Source organism: Anser anser, assembly GCF_964211835.1.
Source record: "Anser anser genome assembly, chromosome: 26".
Classification (NCBI taxonomy): Eukaryota; Metazoa; Chordata; class Aves; order Anseriformes; family Anatidae; genus Anser; species Anser anser.
In genome coordinates, this window is record NC_139747.1 from 455,119 (window position 1) to 470,421 (window position 15,303).

General features: G+C 64.9%; 3 protein-coding genes across 16 annotated transcripts in view; all 3 read left to right on the forward strand.

Annotated features, from left to right (window-relative positions):
* ANK1 (ankyrin 1) overlaps window positions 1–10,375 on the forward strand; it is a 71,615-nt gene extending 61,240 nt beyond the window's left edge. For 8 of the 13 annotated variants that reach the window (XM_083811491.1, XM_083811486.1, XM_083811484.1 and 5 more), the window contains 10 exons: window positions 75–159; window positions 409–483; window positions 1,059–1,190; window positions 1,386–1,532; window positions 3,108–3,660; window positions 4,304–4,562; window positions 5,846–5,929; window positions 6,213–6,380; window positions 6,670–6,792; window positions 8,084–10,375. In XM_083811491.1, the coding sequence (XP_083667617.1) occupies window positions 75–159; window positions 409–483; window positions 1,059–1,190; window positions 1,386–1,532; window positions 3,108–3,660; window positions 4,304–4,562; window positions 5,846–5,929; window positions 6,213–6,380; window positions 6,670–6,768 (1,602 nt within the window). In that variant the 3' untranslated portion in view covers window positions 6,769–6,792; window positions 8,084–10,375. The remainder of the gene's footprint in view (window positions 1–74; window positions 160–408; window positions 484–1,058; window positions 1,191–1,385; window positions 1,533–3,107; window positions 3,661–4,303; window positions 4,563–5,845; window positions 5,930–6,212; window positions 6,381–6,669; window positions 6,793–8,083) is intronic. The other 5 variants (XM_083811488.1, XM_083811494.1, XM_083811493.1 and 2 more) reach the window with 2 other exon arrangements.
* Window positions 4,569–5,839, forward strand: LOC310886649 (uncharacterized protein). Its single transcript, XM_083811525.1, has one exon. The coding sequence runs from the start codon at window positions 5,451–5,453 to the stop codon at window positions 5,775–5,777; it is 327 nt and encodes a 108-aa protein (XP_083667651.1). The 5' UTR covers window positions 4,569–5,450; the 3' UTR covers window positions 5,778–5,839.
* A 1,639-nt stretch (window positions 10,376–12,014) lies between the features above and the next one.
* On the forward strand, window positions 12,015–14,749 carry NKX6-3 (NK6 homeobox 3). Of its 2 annotated transcripts, XM_083811940.1 has the most exons (4): window positions 12,015–12,659; window positions 13,365–13,424; window positions 13,639–13,808; window positions 13,891–14,749. In XM_083811940.1, the coding sequence occupies exons 1-4, from the start codon at window positions 12,278–12,280 to the stop codon at window positions 14,119–14,121; spliced, it is 843 nt and encodes a 280-aa protein (XP_083668066.1). In that variant the 5' UTR covers window positions 12,015–12,277; the 3' UTR covers window positions 14,122–14,749. The 2 variants fall into 2 exon arrangements, with proteins under 2 accessions (XP_083668066.1, XP_083668067.1); XM_083811941.1 differs by lacking the exon at window positions 13,365–13,424 and having other exon boundaries at window positions 12,023–12,659.
* The last annotated feature ends 554 nt before the right edge of the window (window positions 14,750–15,303 follow it).

Here is a 15,303-nt window from a genome sequence, read left to right on the forward strand (position 1 = left end):
TGTGCTGGTGCCAGAGCAGAGCCACTGCCCTCTTTCCAGGCTGGTAACCACTCGGTTTGTCCCCACTCCTGCAGGGAAGCAGCAGTGAGGAGCGGAGGAAGACACTGACACCGTTGTCTCTGCGGGAGCGATACAGCGTCCTAAGCGAGAGCAGTTTCGGTACACAGCCAGCTGGGTCTATTCAAGCCTCTCACCACTTGCGGTTAGGGTAGGGGTACCCAAGCCAGGAAGAAGGGCTGGGCTGAGCCTGCTGTACTCACACGTGTGGCAGTGTCCTGCTCCCTGAGGGTTTCCGTGGTCCTGCGTGCAGGGCTGTTCTGAGCCCCCGCAGCCGGTACCTCTCTCCCTCCCCCCCCCCAAGTTCAGGGTCCTGTGCAGCTGGAGTTGTGACTCCCTCTTCTCCTCCAGGCTCTCTGAGCAGCACCGACCGTGCAGACCAGAAGATGGTCGACATAGCAGAGCAGCTGGGCCTCAGCTGGGCAGGTGAGTCCACACTTCATGGCCCCAAGGATGCACAGTGTGCCTTGAAACCGAGCACTTAGGAAGGCTGGGAAGATGCTGCAGGGTCTCATGAATGTGCTTTACGCTGTCCAGGGAGCTGGTTCCTGATGCAGTTTGTATTCACGTAGTCTGCACTAGCCCCTCTGGCAGGCTCTTGTGGCAGGTCCCAGCACTTCCGCAAAGCTGTGAGCATGCAGTGAGCCTCCTTTCAGCCCTGCATGCATGCACAAGCACGTGCACAGATGCCAGGGGTTTTGGTCCAAGTTGTCCCTATTACTGGAGGCCTAGCACTGTAGGTGCAGGCGCACACCCAGCAGCAGTACCTGCATTTCTCCTTAGCGTGAGACGATAGTCACAGCCAGCCTGGGCAGAGAGGCTTCAGCCTCTGCCCCATCCCAGCTCCTGCTCCTGCCCATTCTGCCATGTTCAGTTGTGTGGGATGTGGAGGGGCTGTGCTGAGTCTGGCTGAGCCCTTCACAACATCTCCTGCCTTTTTGGCTCAGGAGCTGGCAGCAGGCACCGAAGGGTGTGATGCTGAGATGTGGTGTCTCCCCCAGAGCTGGCACGTGAGCTGCAGTTTGGGGTGGATGACATCAACAGGATACGTGTGGAGAACCCCAACTCCCTGCTGGAGCAGAGCATAGCCCTACTCAACCTCTGGGTCAGCCGCGAGGGCAAGGGTGTCAAGAGTGAGTATCTGTGGTGCCCTGCTGCAGGAGTGGAAATGGCTGGGCTGGGCGTGCGGCCTGCACGCGCTCAGGGCTCCCTGGCTGGGTTTATGCCACCAGTTCTCGTACACCTGCCTGAAGGGTGGCTGGGGCATGGCTGTGTCCCCCCAGTGACCAGCCTGCCCTGCCTGTGACTGACACCGGCTTCCCTTGCAGTGGAGAGCCTGTACACAGCACTGAGAAATATCGACCGCAGTGAGATCGTCAGCACGCTGGAGGGCTCTGGCCGGCAGAGCCGGAGCCTGAAGGGCAGTTGGCGCTACGCGGACAGGGACTACTCCCTCTCGCCCTCGCAGATGAATGGTGAGCCCCAAGTCCTACACAGGGAATGCCAGAGGGCCCGGGGGCAGAGTCGCTGCAGACGGACTGGGGCTGATGTCTGCCCTGATCCAGGTGTGCTGGTGGCCCCTGAGGAGCTCGGTGGGTGCGAGGTGCCACAGGCGGGTGGAGCCTTTCCAAGGGGGCCTGTGCTGTGGGAGCCTCGGCCCTGCCGTGCTGTCTTCTCAGAGTACGGACATGTGGGGCTTCCTCCCCGCGAGGTACCGGTGTTGAGCAGTGGCCGGGGAGCTCCTGGAGCCATCTGTCCAGCCGTGGCTGTGCCCTGGGCCGGGTGCCAGGCACAGCCTGCCTGCGTGCAGGGCTATGGCGGGGGCAGTCGCTGTGTGTGCTGTGGGGCAGCCGGTGCACCAGGTAGGGTTGGGGCTGCTGCAGCCCCGCACCGTGGCACTGCCTGTGTGGCTCTGGCTCATCGCTCTCCCCCTCTTTGTCTCTCCCCTCGATCTGCTCTCACACATGCCACCTAGTGCCACCAGATGTGGGCACTCCTGGGGGCCACTTCTCACCTCCTTCCCCCGAGCTCATCCTGGCCTCTCTTCTCATCTTTCTCCTCTGCCTGTCTCCACTGTCTCCAGCTCAGCCGAGCCCTCCAGGAGCCGCATCCTGCTCCAGCAGATGCATGTCACCCGGGGCTGCCCCTCTCCTGGCTGTGTCACGCTTGCAGGCAGCCATCCTGGGCCTCCTTGTCTGCACTGCCCCTGCTCCTTCCCTCGCTGGCCCTGCACTGCTTGCCTCCAGCCAGGCACCTGCATGAGGGGGGGCTGGGGGCTCTCAGCTGCTCACTGTGCCCCGGCTTCTGCTGGCAGTCCCTGGCTGCCCAGAGCAGGATGAGTTCCCTTTTAGTCTCCAGGGGTGAACAAGGGGCTCATGGCTCGGAGCGGAAGGAGGCTGAGCAAAGCTGCCTGTGTGTGTGGGACTGCCTGTCTTGGCCATAGTCGCAGTCAGTGTGCCTGGGCTGTGCACGTGGCCCCGGGCGACGAGGACGGGACAGCTGCTTGCAGGGCCAGGGACACTGATGGGGGTGTAGAGCCCCTGCTGCGTCCTTCAGCATGGACGTTTACTGGGGCTGCCCTTCCCAGCTCAAGAGTTAGCTTTGGGAGCTGGTGCCTGCAGAACCTGGCCGCCTGAGCTCCAGGCTGCCCTTCAGCCAGCTGATGCTGGATGGGGGCTGGGGACAGGGACCCAGGGGCTGACAGGGTAGGGGGGCAGAGAGGGCACCGTGCCTTGCAGTGGGGATGGGGCATCGCCTGGACCCCAGGCCCGCCCTTCCCATGGAAAGTGGGCAGCCACAAGGTCTGGCCTGGTGCGGCCCCAGCACTCCAAAGGAGGCACAGGAGCACTTGCAGGGGCAGGAGGGACCATGCAAAGGCAGCAGCCAGTGAGTGCAGTCCTGCTCAGCCCAGACGTGGGGGTCTGGTGTGGCCAGGATGGTGCTGTGCTCAGGGCGGGCATCCTCCCGGTGGCTGTTTCCCTTCTCGCCCTGCCGTGCTTGTATGTACGTGAGATGGCTGCTGGAGGTGTCACCTCTGTCTGCCCATGTAGGTTACGCTTCTCTGCAGGACGAGCTGCTGTCCCCTGCCTCCCTGCATTACACGCTGCCATCCCCGCTGCGTGCCGACCAGTACTGGAATGAGGTGGCCATCATGGATGCCATCCCCATGGCTGCCACTGAGCAGGATGCCTTGATGGAGATGTCCGACATGCAGGTGTGGTCCTCGGGGCTCACCCCCTCGCTGGTGACGGCTGAGGACTCCTCTCTGGAGTGCAGCAAGGCTGAGGACTCGGACGCCACGAGCGAAGGCCGTTTCCTGGGGCAGCTTCTGACAGACACACATGGCCCGGACCACATGGGCTCTATGGACCTAGTTGAGGATGACACAGTGGATTCAGATGCCATGAATGGTCTGATTGAACTGCTAGACCAGGAGGAGGGGCAGAGGCCAGAGGAGAAGATGCCAGCCGGGGACTGCCAGCTGGGGACTGGAGAGCAGGACCCAGAAAGTGAAGTTTCTTTTGTTTCAGTTCAGCAGAAGGTACAAGCCAGGATCACGGCATCACCGACCATTAGCCACATTGTGGAGAAGAGTGCAGACAGGTACTGTGCCCCAGGGTGCCAGAGGGGGTGTGGGGGGAGGGAGCTTCGCCAGCTATTGCCCTGTGCTGGGCCAGCTGCAATAACGTCCCAGCCTTGCTTGCTTCCCTGCTGGTCTCCAGCACTGGAGGCCTGGCACCCCTGGCAGACAGAGCAGTGGCTTGGGCAGAGAGCCTTGTAACCCTCTGGAGATGCTCTGGGGGCTCCTTGCAGAGCACACAGGGCGGGGAGAACCCCTGCAGACAGACAGGCCTTGCATGTAGGTTGTGCTTCCCAGCATCATCTCAGGCGGGGCTGTGTCCTGACATCTTCCCAGTGGCACCAGTCCCACGAAGTCCCTGGCGGAGCCCAGTGATGCTCCGAGGCGTTGCCTTAGAGCCTGTAGACCCAGGGGCAGTGTGGGGCAGCCGAGGCTGTGGGACTGGCAGGGAGCGTGGCAGGGAGGAGGCCTGTGCCCTTTGTGCGTCTGCATTTTGTGCTGCTTGTGCCGGGTACCCGGCAGCGCTGGCAGCCGGGGAGACCCGTGCCTGGTGGGGTGCAGGCTGTGCCGGTGCGCCTGCCAGCGGTCGGCTGGTGCCCTGGCAAAGCTGACTGCCTCTCTCTCTCTGTCTCTCTCTCCCTGTCCCTGTCCCTCTCCGGTGCCCAGGCTGAGGGACTGGAATGCAGAAGGCTCCTTTATCTCCTGCCTACAGGACCTGACAGCGGGCTCCTGGCAGGAGGGGGTCACCCGAAGGCTGTGCCCGACGTACACCGTGGCTGCCGGGGCGCAGGGCCAGGAGCAAGAGCAGGTCCTGGCACCGGCCGTGGAGCTGATGCGGGTCAGCTCTGCAGAGGACAGCGACTGGCAGCCCCAGCACCCCACGGGCGGCTGGCTGGAGGAGGCAGACAGCCACTTCTTTGGGCAGGTGAGGGTAAGAGCAACAGCAGGGGCAGGCCCCATGGGCAGCCCCTTGCCTGCCACCAGGTCAGCCGGGCTGACCGGCTGCTTGAGGGGCAGAGGTGTCCCCGCAGAACCATTGCGCTGGCCCCTGGGGGGGCCTCTCAGCCCTCTGGTGGCCCAGAATAGCCTGCTTTGTACCCGATACGTGAGCTCTTGCTCTCCATTTATAAACCAGGCAGCCTCCCTGCTTGCTTCCTTATTGAGTATCTGCCCTGGCTGCTGGCCCTGACAGCCTGCTGAGGCCAGAAATAGAGCTGGTCTGGGGGCCAGGCAGGGCGGTGGGCATCCTGCCGCAGCCACATGGAGCTGGCAGGTACAGGGCGAGGGCAGGCAGAGCTGTCCCGGCAGCGTGGCTGCTCTCGGGGGCAGCTGCAGCAGGGCAGCTGCGCAGCTCCGTGGTGCCATGCGCAGCCTCAGCGGCAGCCCCGACCCCTGGCTCCCACCTGGGGCTTCGTTCGTCCCGTGACAGAGGACTGCCTGCTGCCCTGGGGCCGCAGCCAGCAAGACAGGTTGTTGGCAGAGCCCGGGCGGGCTGACGGGGACGGGGGACAGGGCTGTCCCTGTCACCGCCTGGCTGGGGACGGGTGGTGCTGTTGCAGCCCCAGCCCCATGACTTTGACAGAAACTGTGAGCGCAAAGGACACCCCACCTGCCTGCCGCCTTCTCCCGCCCCAGCCAGCTGATCTGCAGCAGCTAGGGTTACAGCAGCCCTCCCACAGAGCCGGGGCGCGCTGCGGACCCACGGGCAGCTCCTGCACAGGGGGCTTTGTCCGTCCCAGCCGGGCAGCGTGGCCGGAGTCTGAGCGGCGGGTTCGGGACCTGTGGGGCACATGCCCAGCCCTGCGGAAGCAGGATGTGGGGCTTCCTGGCCCAGCTGCTGATTGTCGTGGTGCTGCTGGCCTTCTTCCTGGTCAGCTGCCAGAATGTCATGCACATCGTCAGGGGCTCTGTCCGCTTCCTGCTCAAACACGCCCACCGTGAGCTGGACAAGGAGCTCGGGGAGAGCCAGGGGCTGGTGGATGATGAGGAGTCTCTCTCCACCAGGGTCGTCCGCCGGCGTGTCCTTGTGAAGGTAATGGGCAGGGAGCTGAAAAAGCAGCGCCGGGACAAGTGCCGAGGAGAGCAGAGGAGGGGCTGGGGCAGTGCAGGAGCCAGAGGCTGTGGGGTGTGCGTAAGATGAGCTGTGCTGCTTGCAGAGGGGCTCCTCTTGCCCCCTGGAACACCGTACTGTTCCTCCTGTCCCTGCAGGGCAATGAAGTTCTTCACCTCCCTGGGGAGCAGGTGACAGAGGAGCAGTTCACAGACGAACAAGGCAATATCATCACCAAGAAGGTGAGTGACCAGGGGCAGGGTGCGTGCAGGGTGCGTGCCGCAGCCTTCCTGCTCTCCCCTCTCCAGGCTGTCCCGCTCCTCCCTGCAGCGCAGGGGCTGTGCAGGGTGCCTGCGTTCTGCCCTCTGCGGTTACCGTCAGGGGACAGGGGATGCCTGCCACGTGGGTCTCAGGGCCAGACTGGGCGAGGAGGGCGGCACGGTGCCTGAGGGCTGGCTGGGTCTGCCCTGCGTGGGCTGGTAACTTGGGGCTGGCTGTGACGCCTGGTTGCACGCCTCTCCGCAGATCATTCGGAAGGTGGTGCGTCAGCTGGGCCCCAGTGACACGGATGACAGGCAGGAGCATGAGGAGCTGATTCTGGAGGGCTCCCTGCAGGAGCCCCAAGACCTAGAGGCCGAGGCCGATCACTTCATGAAGTACTCCATCCTGCACCGGGATGGTCTAGGGGCCAAGGTACGGTGTGGCTCGTAACCTGCCTTGCGGGTGCCCTGCTTGGGGCCAGCACTGCCTCTGCAGCACGTGCGGGCTCTGCAGTTCCACCACCCTCTGTCCTTTCTTCTGTCCTGCTTTCCTCTCCTGTTTCCCTTCTGTGGCTGCCGGGGGCAGCTCTCGTCCCCTGCACCAGTCTTCTTGCTTGGTGTCTTCTGCCAACTGACTCTGCCTTTCCCTCTCCTGTCCTTTTCTGTGTGTCTGTCTGTTCACCTGGGTGATGTCCTGCTTCCTGTCCCTGCGGCTCCCTCAGGAGGAGGTACAAGCGCGTGTCCCGAAACTGGAGGTCTCCGGGGGCAGGATGGGGGCTCAGATAGTGAAACGAGCCAGCCTGAAAAGGGGAAAGCAGTGACCCCCTCAAATGGCCTCTTTTGAGGTAACTCAACCGTTGTTCTTCCTTCTGTGCCAGCTCCCCGTGCTGCTGCCTGCACTGAGCTGCGGCTCACGAGCACCCTGCTGGGGGCGTGCGGCAGGGCTGTGCCCAGCTCTCAGCCGGCAGAGAGGGGCCGCGGCGAAGAGGTGGGGGCAGGCAGAGCTGTGCTACCCCACACAGGTTCTGCTGGGGGCCAGGAAAGGGGGCGCAGTCCATGGCAGGATGCCGCTGCGTATAAGAGCAGCAGGGATGTGGTGCAGGTGGAGTGCAGGAACACAAGGCTTGCAGGGGTTGAGGGCAGGGGACCTGTTCTTGTCACGGGACATTTATTCTGTTGATCCCCAGCATGAGCACTGGATCATCCTTTCTCGTGTGTATTCCCTGCACCCTGAGCCGCCCGTTAGGTGGAACAAGGAGGCTTAAGGCAGGAGCTTGGCACAGCGCCCTGGGACCCGGCCGTGTCCTTACGCTCTGCACTCGCCGCCGGGCTGGCAGCACGGCACCCGGGGGCAGGCACGGCACGCAGGCTCCCCAGCTGCCAGCTCCTGCCTGCGCCAGGGAGGAGACTGCCTAGCAGGGGCAGTCGTCCTCCAGCCTCGCAGTGCGTGCGTGATGTGTGTGTCTTCTCTCTCTCCCTCTAATCTCTTTGCTGTGTTAGTGGGTTGTCTGTGGTGCGTGACAGTCAAAACACTTGTGCTTGTGGACATGTGCTCATGCAGACTGTGTCCCCACACCTATTGCCTGCCCCTCTCCTCAGACAGTCCCTGGGTCTACCTCTCTCTGCGGTGGTGCTCCTTAGCTCCTGCTGTTTCCACAGCATGCAAAAACAGCTCAGGGACTGCGTTAGGAACCTGGGGGATCTTACCTGCTGCTGTGAGAGCGCAGCGCGGTCATTCACCCTAGGTGAGGCTGGGGGCTCGGGACTGGCCTCCAAAGGGATATGTCCGCCCCAAAGCCTACAGCAGCCCTCCCAGCTCCTTCCCAGTGCCACAGTGCCTTTGGTGCAGCTCAGCTCCTGCTTGTCACTGCTTTTTGCAGCTGGGACAGCAACATCAATACCATCTACGCCATCTGTTCCAGAGAGAGCACGCACTGATGCTCTGTTGCTGTCTCTCTGGCACCCCCCACAAAATTTATCTTGTGGTGACTGGGCATAATGGGTGCACGTAGGACAAGCGCAGGGTGCAAAAAGGGCTGGGACTGCCACATACCCGGCCGTCCCCTCCCCTTCTCCTGGCTGTGCCACCACAAATGCCTGGGAACCCCATCTCTGTCTCTCTCTGTGTCTCTCCAGGATCTCACCTCAACGCCAAACCACTGAACTCCACACATGTTCTGACACCAACCTGTGAAGAGAAGAGAGGAAAACAGAGTGGAGGGGAGCAGGGCTGGCTGTACATGTTTCTATAGGCTAATGGCATGATTTCTGTACGAGACATACTTACCGTCCTACTCGCATGACTGACTGACTGCAAGACGCATGAGCTACAGTACTTAAAACAGACGGAGGGGCCCCCGTCCCTGCCCCACTGCCAGCAGGAGCCCAAAGACAGCAGCACGCACGAGGGATATCCTCTCAGCTCCTCTGGGAGGCGAGAGCCGGACTGGCAGCACGCAAGAGGGAAGGAGAACCCACCCTCGCAGATCCGTGTGTGTCAGTGCATCCCCACGCCTGTGCTCCAGCTGCAGGAGGGAGGCTGGAGCAGCATGGCTGCTCACCGCGCAAGGAGAGGGGCTTGACCCTCGTCACCCGTGCTGCCTCTGCTGGACTCACTTCTCCTCCCTCTCAGTGAGTGCTGGGGCATGGGGAGGGCAGCAGCTGGAAAGGTGTGGGAGAGGAGGGCTGCAGGGAGCGTGGCTGCCCTGGGCAGAGGGGCTGGCGCAGGGCTGCCCTTCCTCTCCCCAGCACGTGCAGCGTCTCCCACCAGGGCAGGGCTCTGGGCTCGTTGCTTGTGTTGAAAGTGTAAACTGTACAGCAATCAGCCTTGTGTATATGAACCAATAAATACTATGCAAACCCCTAGGGACACTCTAGCAGTATGTACAAAGCACTAAAAGCTCCACTCCCAAATACCTCTTCAGGCTGCAGGATGGGCAAAGCCTTTGGAGTATGTGAGCAGCTCTGGCGAACAGAGCTGGGAGGCTACAGGAGTAAAAGGGCAGCAGACTGCCCCTGCCCTGTGCCCCTCTGCCTGAGCCTGGGCCCTTCCTGGCCTGAAGACAGGGGCCCATGGGGACGGTCCCCTGGGCTGGTCCATGGTGCAAGCCCCAGTTTGTGCTGGCTTCAGCTGGGGTGAAGCTGGTAGCCTGCACTGAGGTGCTTGGGGCCCAGGGAAGAGGAGTAGTGAGACAGAGCAGGGGATGCTTGTGCCACACACAGGGTTGTGCCTAGCTCTACTCAGCACAATATCTGCTCAGGAGATGAGCCAGGAACTGGCAGGAGTCAAAAGCCTGCACTGCGCATCCTGTGCAAGGGCTTTGCAGGGTCCCCTGGCCTCCCTGCGAGGGCACAAATGAGCACAGACCCTTAACCCCACGGATGCTGGCCCTCCCAGGACCAACCCCAGAAATATGGGGGGGCTGCTCCCCTCGGTGGCTGCACTTTGGCCAGGAGAAAGGCCCTGCTGCAGCAGCCCAGGCTGAGCAGCCATGCTGGGAGCCAGGGCAACACCCGGGCCAGCTGCTCTGGCAGGGGAGCGGTGACAGGCAGGGCTGCCCAGGCGACGCAGAGAGGTGCAGGAGGTTGAATCTGCTACAAAACTTGACCCTAGGAGGACAGGATGCAGACAGTGGCAGTAGGTCCCATGTCCCCAGTTCTGTCCTTTACCTAACCAATGTGGGGGTCTGGCTTTTGTAGCACGGTGGTGTGGAGACGCCCCTGCTCTTCCCATGGAGTTGGCCGGGGGCCTGTTTTGCAGGGCATGAGGTTGCTCTCTGTAGCCACATGCAGAACAAGCCCACCTCCAGCTTCAGGCCGTGCAATGGTGGCCCTGGCAGGGGCCACCTTTCTTGCAGGGCTACTGTCTTGCAGCGGGTGCGCATCTGCCAGGAAAGCCCCCGGCTCCTCTGCAGTCTGGTTAAGAAGCCTAGCTGCAGCAAAGCAAATGGCCCAGCTTAGCCCCGGAGAGCAAAACAACCCCTTCCCCGCCCCACCCCGAAGTTGAGCCATGTAGGCAGATTCTCCATCCATCACCCTTGCTGTGTACAATAACCTACCTAGACCCACTGCGACAGCTGACTCCGTAGCATCACTGTAGAGTTGTGTTGGGTCCTGTGCTTTGGCCTCGTATACGCCTTAGGGAATGTGCTGTGCTGCAACCGTGCCCGGCACCTGCAGTGACATTGCTTTGCGCTCGGATTGCTCGTAGGGCTGGTAGAGGGAGGCTGCACCCGACATTGAGCCTAGAGAATGCTGCAGTCTGCACACTAGAAGCTTTTTAGAAGTTTTAAAAATTACTTTTATTTCCTTTTTTTAATTGTTATGGAAACAAGCCTTTTGGATCTCCCTGTCTTAGCCCTTGATGTATAGATCATTTCCCTGTACACCAGCTATCAGACTATGAATTAATAAAGAAACTAACACAGACCGCGTCTCATCTCTGCTTTTCCAAGGGTGAGGGGAAGACAGAGGTTGCAGGACCTGTGGCGGGGGGGGGGTTCCTCTCTCTGCCCATACCCCATTGCCAGGGGTGCAGGTGGCACTCGGGGGGGCTCGCAGCTCTTTGTGCACCGCCATTCGTGGGGGAGTCTGACAGGTGCACAAATGCCCTTGGCTCCCCCCCTGCCCCCCAGCCACCCAAGCAGGTCTCGTGGCCGACCCACCAGCAGCCTCGTCCAGGATGGGCTGGGAAGCGGCTGCCCCCCCCCAGCCCATCTGCTCCCCGTGCCCACCCGCCGTGCCCACCGCTGCTGGGAGCCCGCGCGCGGTGCCTGGGGTGCCACCCAGCCACACGGGGGGCTGCGGTGCTGCCATGGCTGGCAGCGGGTGCTCGGCGCGAGCCGCTGCTCCTGGTCCCTGGTCCCGTTCCCTGGTCCCAGTCCCGGTCCCTGGTCCCAGTCCCTGCTCGCGGTCCCTGGTCCCTGGTCCCAGTCCAGTCCCGGTCACTGCTCCCTGCTCCCGGTCCCTGGTCCTGCTCCCGGTCCCGGTCCTTGGCCCCTGGTCCCCGGTCCCGGTCTCTACTCCCGGTCCGGTCCCGGTGCCGGTCCCTGCTCCCGGTCCCGGTCCTGGTCCCGCTCCCGGTCCCTGCTCCCTGTCCTGCTCCCGGTGCCGGTGCCGGTGCCGGTCCCTGCTCCCGGTCCCTGCTCGCGGTCCCTGGTCCCTGGTCCCAGTCCAGTCCCGGTCACTGCTCCCTGCTCCCGGTCCCTGCTCCCGGTCCCTGGTCCTGCTCCCGGTCCCGGTCCTTGGCCCCTGGTCCCTGGTCCCTACTCCCGGTCCCTACTCCCGGTCCGGTCCCGGTGCCGGTCCCTGCTCCCGGTCCCGGTCCTGGTCCCGCTCCCGGTCCCGGTCCCGCTCCCGCTCCCGGTGCCGCTCCCGCTCCCGCTCCCGCTCCCGCTCCCGATGCCGGTGCCGCTCCCGGTCCCTGTCCCGGTCCCGCTCCCGGTGCCGCTCCCGCTCCCGGTGCCGGTCCCGGTGCCGGTGCCGGTGCCGGTCCTGGTCCCGCTCCCGGTGCCGCTCCCGGTCCCTGCTCCCAATGCCGCTCCCGCTCCCGGTGCCGGTGCCGGTGCCGCCCGGCCGCGCGCTGTCCGCTGGCCGCGGTGCTGGAAGCGGCGCCCGCCGTCCCGTCCCGCCCCGTCCCGCCCCGCCCCGTCCCGCCCCGCCCCGTCCCGCCCCGTCCCGTCCCGCCCCGTCCCGTCCCGTCCCGCCCCGTCCCGTCCCGTCCCGTCCCGTCCCGTCCCGCCCCGCCCCGCCCCGCCCCGTCCCGTCCCGTCCCGTCCCGCCCCGTCCCGTCCCGTCCCGTCCCGTCCCGTCCCGCCCCGTCCCGCCCCGTCCCGTCCCGCCCCGTCCGTCCCGTCCCGTCCCGCGGCCCCGCGGCGCCCCTCGGCCGCGGGCTCTCAGAGCGCGATTTGTCTGCGCGGGGCCAATCCCGGGCGGGCCCCGCGGAGCAGCCAACGGGAGCCCGGGCCGCGGAGCTCCGGCCAATGGGCGGCGGCCCCGCGGCCGAGCAGCCAATGGGCGCGCCGTATTCTAATGGCGCTCACCTTTATCAGAGGTGTCGCCGCTCGCCGAGCCCAAGTTGAGTGCCCGCGGCGGGGCCTCGGCGGGCGCGGGGTCAGCCGGGGCTGCTCGCCGAGGCCGTGGCCGCCCGCCCGCCGTGGCCGTGGCCCCCCTGGCCGGCCCGCCCGGGGTCCCGGCGTCGCCCAGGCGCCCGCTGGCCACGCGCCGGCCGGCGTGGACGCTGTGGGCCGGTAGCCCCCGGCACGGCAGGGATGGGCCGCCTGCCGCGCGCTCGGGGTGCCGGCCTCTGAGGGCTGCCCTGGTGCCGGAGACATGGACACCAACCTGCCGGGCACCTTCCTGCTCAACGGCCCCTCGCTGGGCGCCTTCCCCGAGGCCAAGGCGCCCGTCTGCCAGTACTCGGTGCAGAGCTCCTTCTACAAGCTGGGTCCCCCCGGGCTGGGCGCCCAGCTGGCTGCCGGAACCCCGCACGGCATCTCCGACATCCTCGGCCGGCCGGCGGCGACGCCGAACAGCAGCCTCCTCCCCAGCTACCCCCACGCGGGCGGATTTAACGGACTGAGCTCCCCGGGCGTCTATTACGGGCCGCAGGTGGGGGCCCTTCCCAAGGCCGCCAGCGACTACCTGCCACGGGGCCGGAGCTGCTGGGCGGAGGCGGCCCCCGACTGGCGGGGCGGCCGGCAGTGCGGCGCCCGTAAGTACGGCGGGGCTGGGGGCGGCGGGGGGCAGGCGGAGGCCGCGGGCAGCGGTGCGGCACCTTGGGGCTCTGCAGAGTCCCGTCCCGACGGCACGGGGGCTGGGGCGGGGGGCAGCCACCCGAGCCGCATTATCTCCATGGCCCAGCACGAGGCACGGGTGGCCGCCCTGCAGGCTGCACCGGGACGCAGAGGTTTTGGCTCGAGAGCAGGGGCAGGAACGATGGTGGGGATTGGCTCTTTGCTTAGCCCCACGGCAAAGCATGGCTGATGAGGGCAGGCATAGCCCGCTGCCCCTGCAGACCCCTGCCCCCAGCAGCCTCCTTGGGTCAGTGCCCGGCCCAGCTCAGGCCAGGGACAGGAGCTGGTGGCGCTGCCTGCCTGGTGCAGCTGGTGGGGGAGCACGGAGGGTGGGCAGGGTGGCCGCACTTGCTGGGCTGCAGGAACCCCCCCAGTGCGCTCCCCACAGGAGCGTCTGCTGCTCAGCACCTGCAGCCGCAGCCCCGTTTCCTCTCTCCAGGCACTGCTCTTGGCTCACAAGGGTCAGGCAGCTCAGCTGCCCGCTCTCGGCATGGCGATGAGCCGACCCGCTTGTGCTGCCTTCCCATCGTGCACCCAGCGAGGTGCAGGGCATGGGCATGGTGCTCCTGGTGCTGTGCAGCGCTGAGGTCATGCACTGCTCCTAACAACTGTTCCCTTCTCAGCTCAGCAAAACGGTCCCGTTCCTGAGCAGCAGGTGCAGTGCCTGGATCTGGCTTTGTGGGGTGAGCACAGAGGGCTGCACAGCCCTCCCAGCATGGGACTGAAGCCTTGAAGCCGGGACACGGTTTTAATTTGGAGTGGGGTCACAGGATAGAGGGACTCTGTGGTCGCTGAGGCTGGGGACATGCAGGCGCAGTGTCTGGGGAAGGGAGAACTGCCCAGAGCCAAGCACCGCGGGGAGCCCAGGCGCTCACCCCCCTCCCTCCTCTCATGCAGCCCCCGCTCACCTGGCCGACAGCCTGCACAAGAAGAAGCACACACGCCCGACCTTCACGGGGCACCAGATCTTTGCTCTGGAGAAGACTTTTGAGCAGACCAAGTACCTGGCAGGGCCCGAGCGGGCACGGCTGGCGTATTCCCTCGGCATGACGGAGTCCCAAGTGAAGGTGAGCGTGGGTCCTGTGGGGCACGTGGCACAGGGGGCATGGCAGGGTGGCGACTAACAGAGCCAGTCCCATGGGGTGGCAGGTTTGGTTCCAGAACCGACGCACCAAATGGAGGAAGAAGAGTGCCCTGGAGCCCTCCTCATCCTCGCAGCGGGCGGGGGGCTCTGGCGGAGAGCGGGCAGCCTCTGAGACTGAGGACGACGAGTATAACAAGCCGCTGGACCCCGACTCAGATGATGAGAAGATCCGGCTGCTGCTGAGGAAGCACCGCGCGGCCTTCTCGGTGCTGGGCTTGGGGACGCACAGCGGCTGAGCACAGCCACGCCGGCACCGCCAGTCCCTGGGGCCATGGGGTGCCCGGCCCGGCCCAGCCGCCTGCTCTGTGCCCCTTCAGACACCTGGCTGTGGAGATGGGGCACAGCTGCACCCCCCCCCCACCCCCCCCCCCCCCCAGCAGCTCCTGCCTGGGGCTCCTGACTCTGGGCTGGTTGCAGCAGGCGTGGGCAGCAGCAAGGACGGCTGTGCCAGCAGCACCAATGAAATAAAGGCCCCAGCCACAGCCAAGTCCCAGTGCTTGCTTCATGGGTGTGTGGTCTGGGGATGCCCTCGCGAGGCTGGGCTGGGGAGGGGCTGGGAAGGCACCTATGGGGTGGGAAGGGTCCCTGTGCCAGGCAGGGGAAGGGGCTGTGGCTGGGGTACTGTGCATGGGGGCAGGAAGGGAGTGGGGTAGCCCTGGGAACATTTCTCAGGGTTTCTGCCCGCTTGGGCATGCATTTGCAGCAAGAGGTGCTGGTTCAAAAGTCACTTGTTAGGGCCTCTTGTTGGAACCTATTAGCAGCAAATAAATATCATTTATCTTAACGGTGTGAGTGAGAACCCATTCACCTGTCAGGGCTGCAGGATTGATGCAGTGTCAATAGCACCGACGTGTTTGCTGCCAACCTGGCGCCCCCTCCCCCCCCCCCCCCCCCGTGCTGCACCCAGCCCGCTGCTGCCTCGGGGCTGCACACACGTGGGGACCGTGCACCCCCACACCCCGTCTCCCTGGGGCTCGGCCCCTTCTCACTGACGGTGGGTGCCGCATGGGGCCAGTGGCCTCCAGCTGCCTGCGATGCCCAAGGGGCTCCCACGGGCATGGGCACCCTGCTGGGGCCCGCCGGGCTGGTCGGTTGATCAGCCAAGAGCCAGCAAAATGCCAGCCGGGTATGAGCAAACAGAGCTGCTGTGTCCCGGGAGGAAATCGATAGGAGATAAGGTGCTGCCGGCCCACCGGCCAGCGATTAGCAGTGTGGCACGGGCACAGAGGTGCTGCAACCCAAGGTACCCCCCCCCCCCAGCTGCAGGCAGTGCCGGTGGCTGAGCCCCCCTGAAGCCCCCACAGCACCGTGGCTCTGCAGCAGCCCCCAGCACCCCCCCACAAGGCACGGGGCTGCAGGCAGCCACTGCACGCCTGCCTGCATGGCCCTGAGGCCCGTGTTTGGCTTCAGGTCCTCTC

Coding starts and splice junctions, on each gene's coding strand:
- LOC310886649 (XM_083811525.1), top strand. CDS start 5,451: ATGTGGGGCTTCCTGGCCCAGCTGCTGATTGTCGTGGTGCTGCTGGCC.
- NKX6-3 (XM_083811940.1), top strand. CDS start 12,278: ATGGACACCAACCTGCCGGGCACCTTCCTGCTCAACGGCCCCTCGCTG. Junction 12,660..13,364: donor CGGCCGGCAGTGCGGCGCCC/GTAAGTACGGCG, acceptor TTCCCTTCTCAG/CTCAGCAAAACGGTCCCGTT. Junction 13,425..13,638: donor CCTGGATCTGGCTTTGTGGG/GTGAGCACAGAG, acceptor CCTCTCATGCAG/CCCCCGCTCACCTGGCCGAC.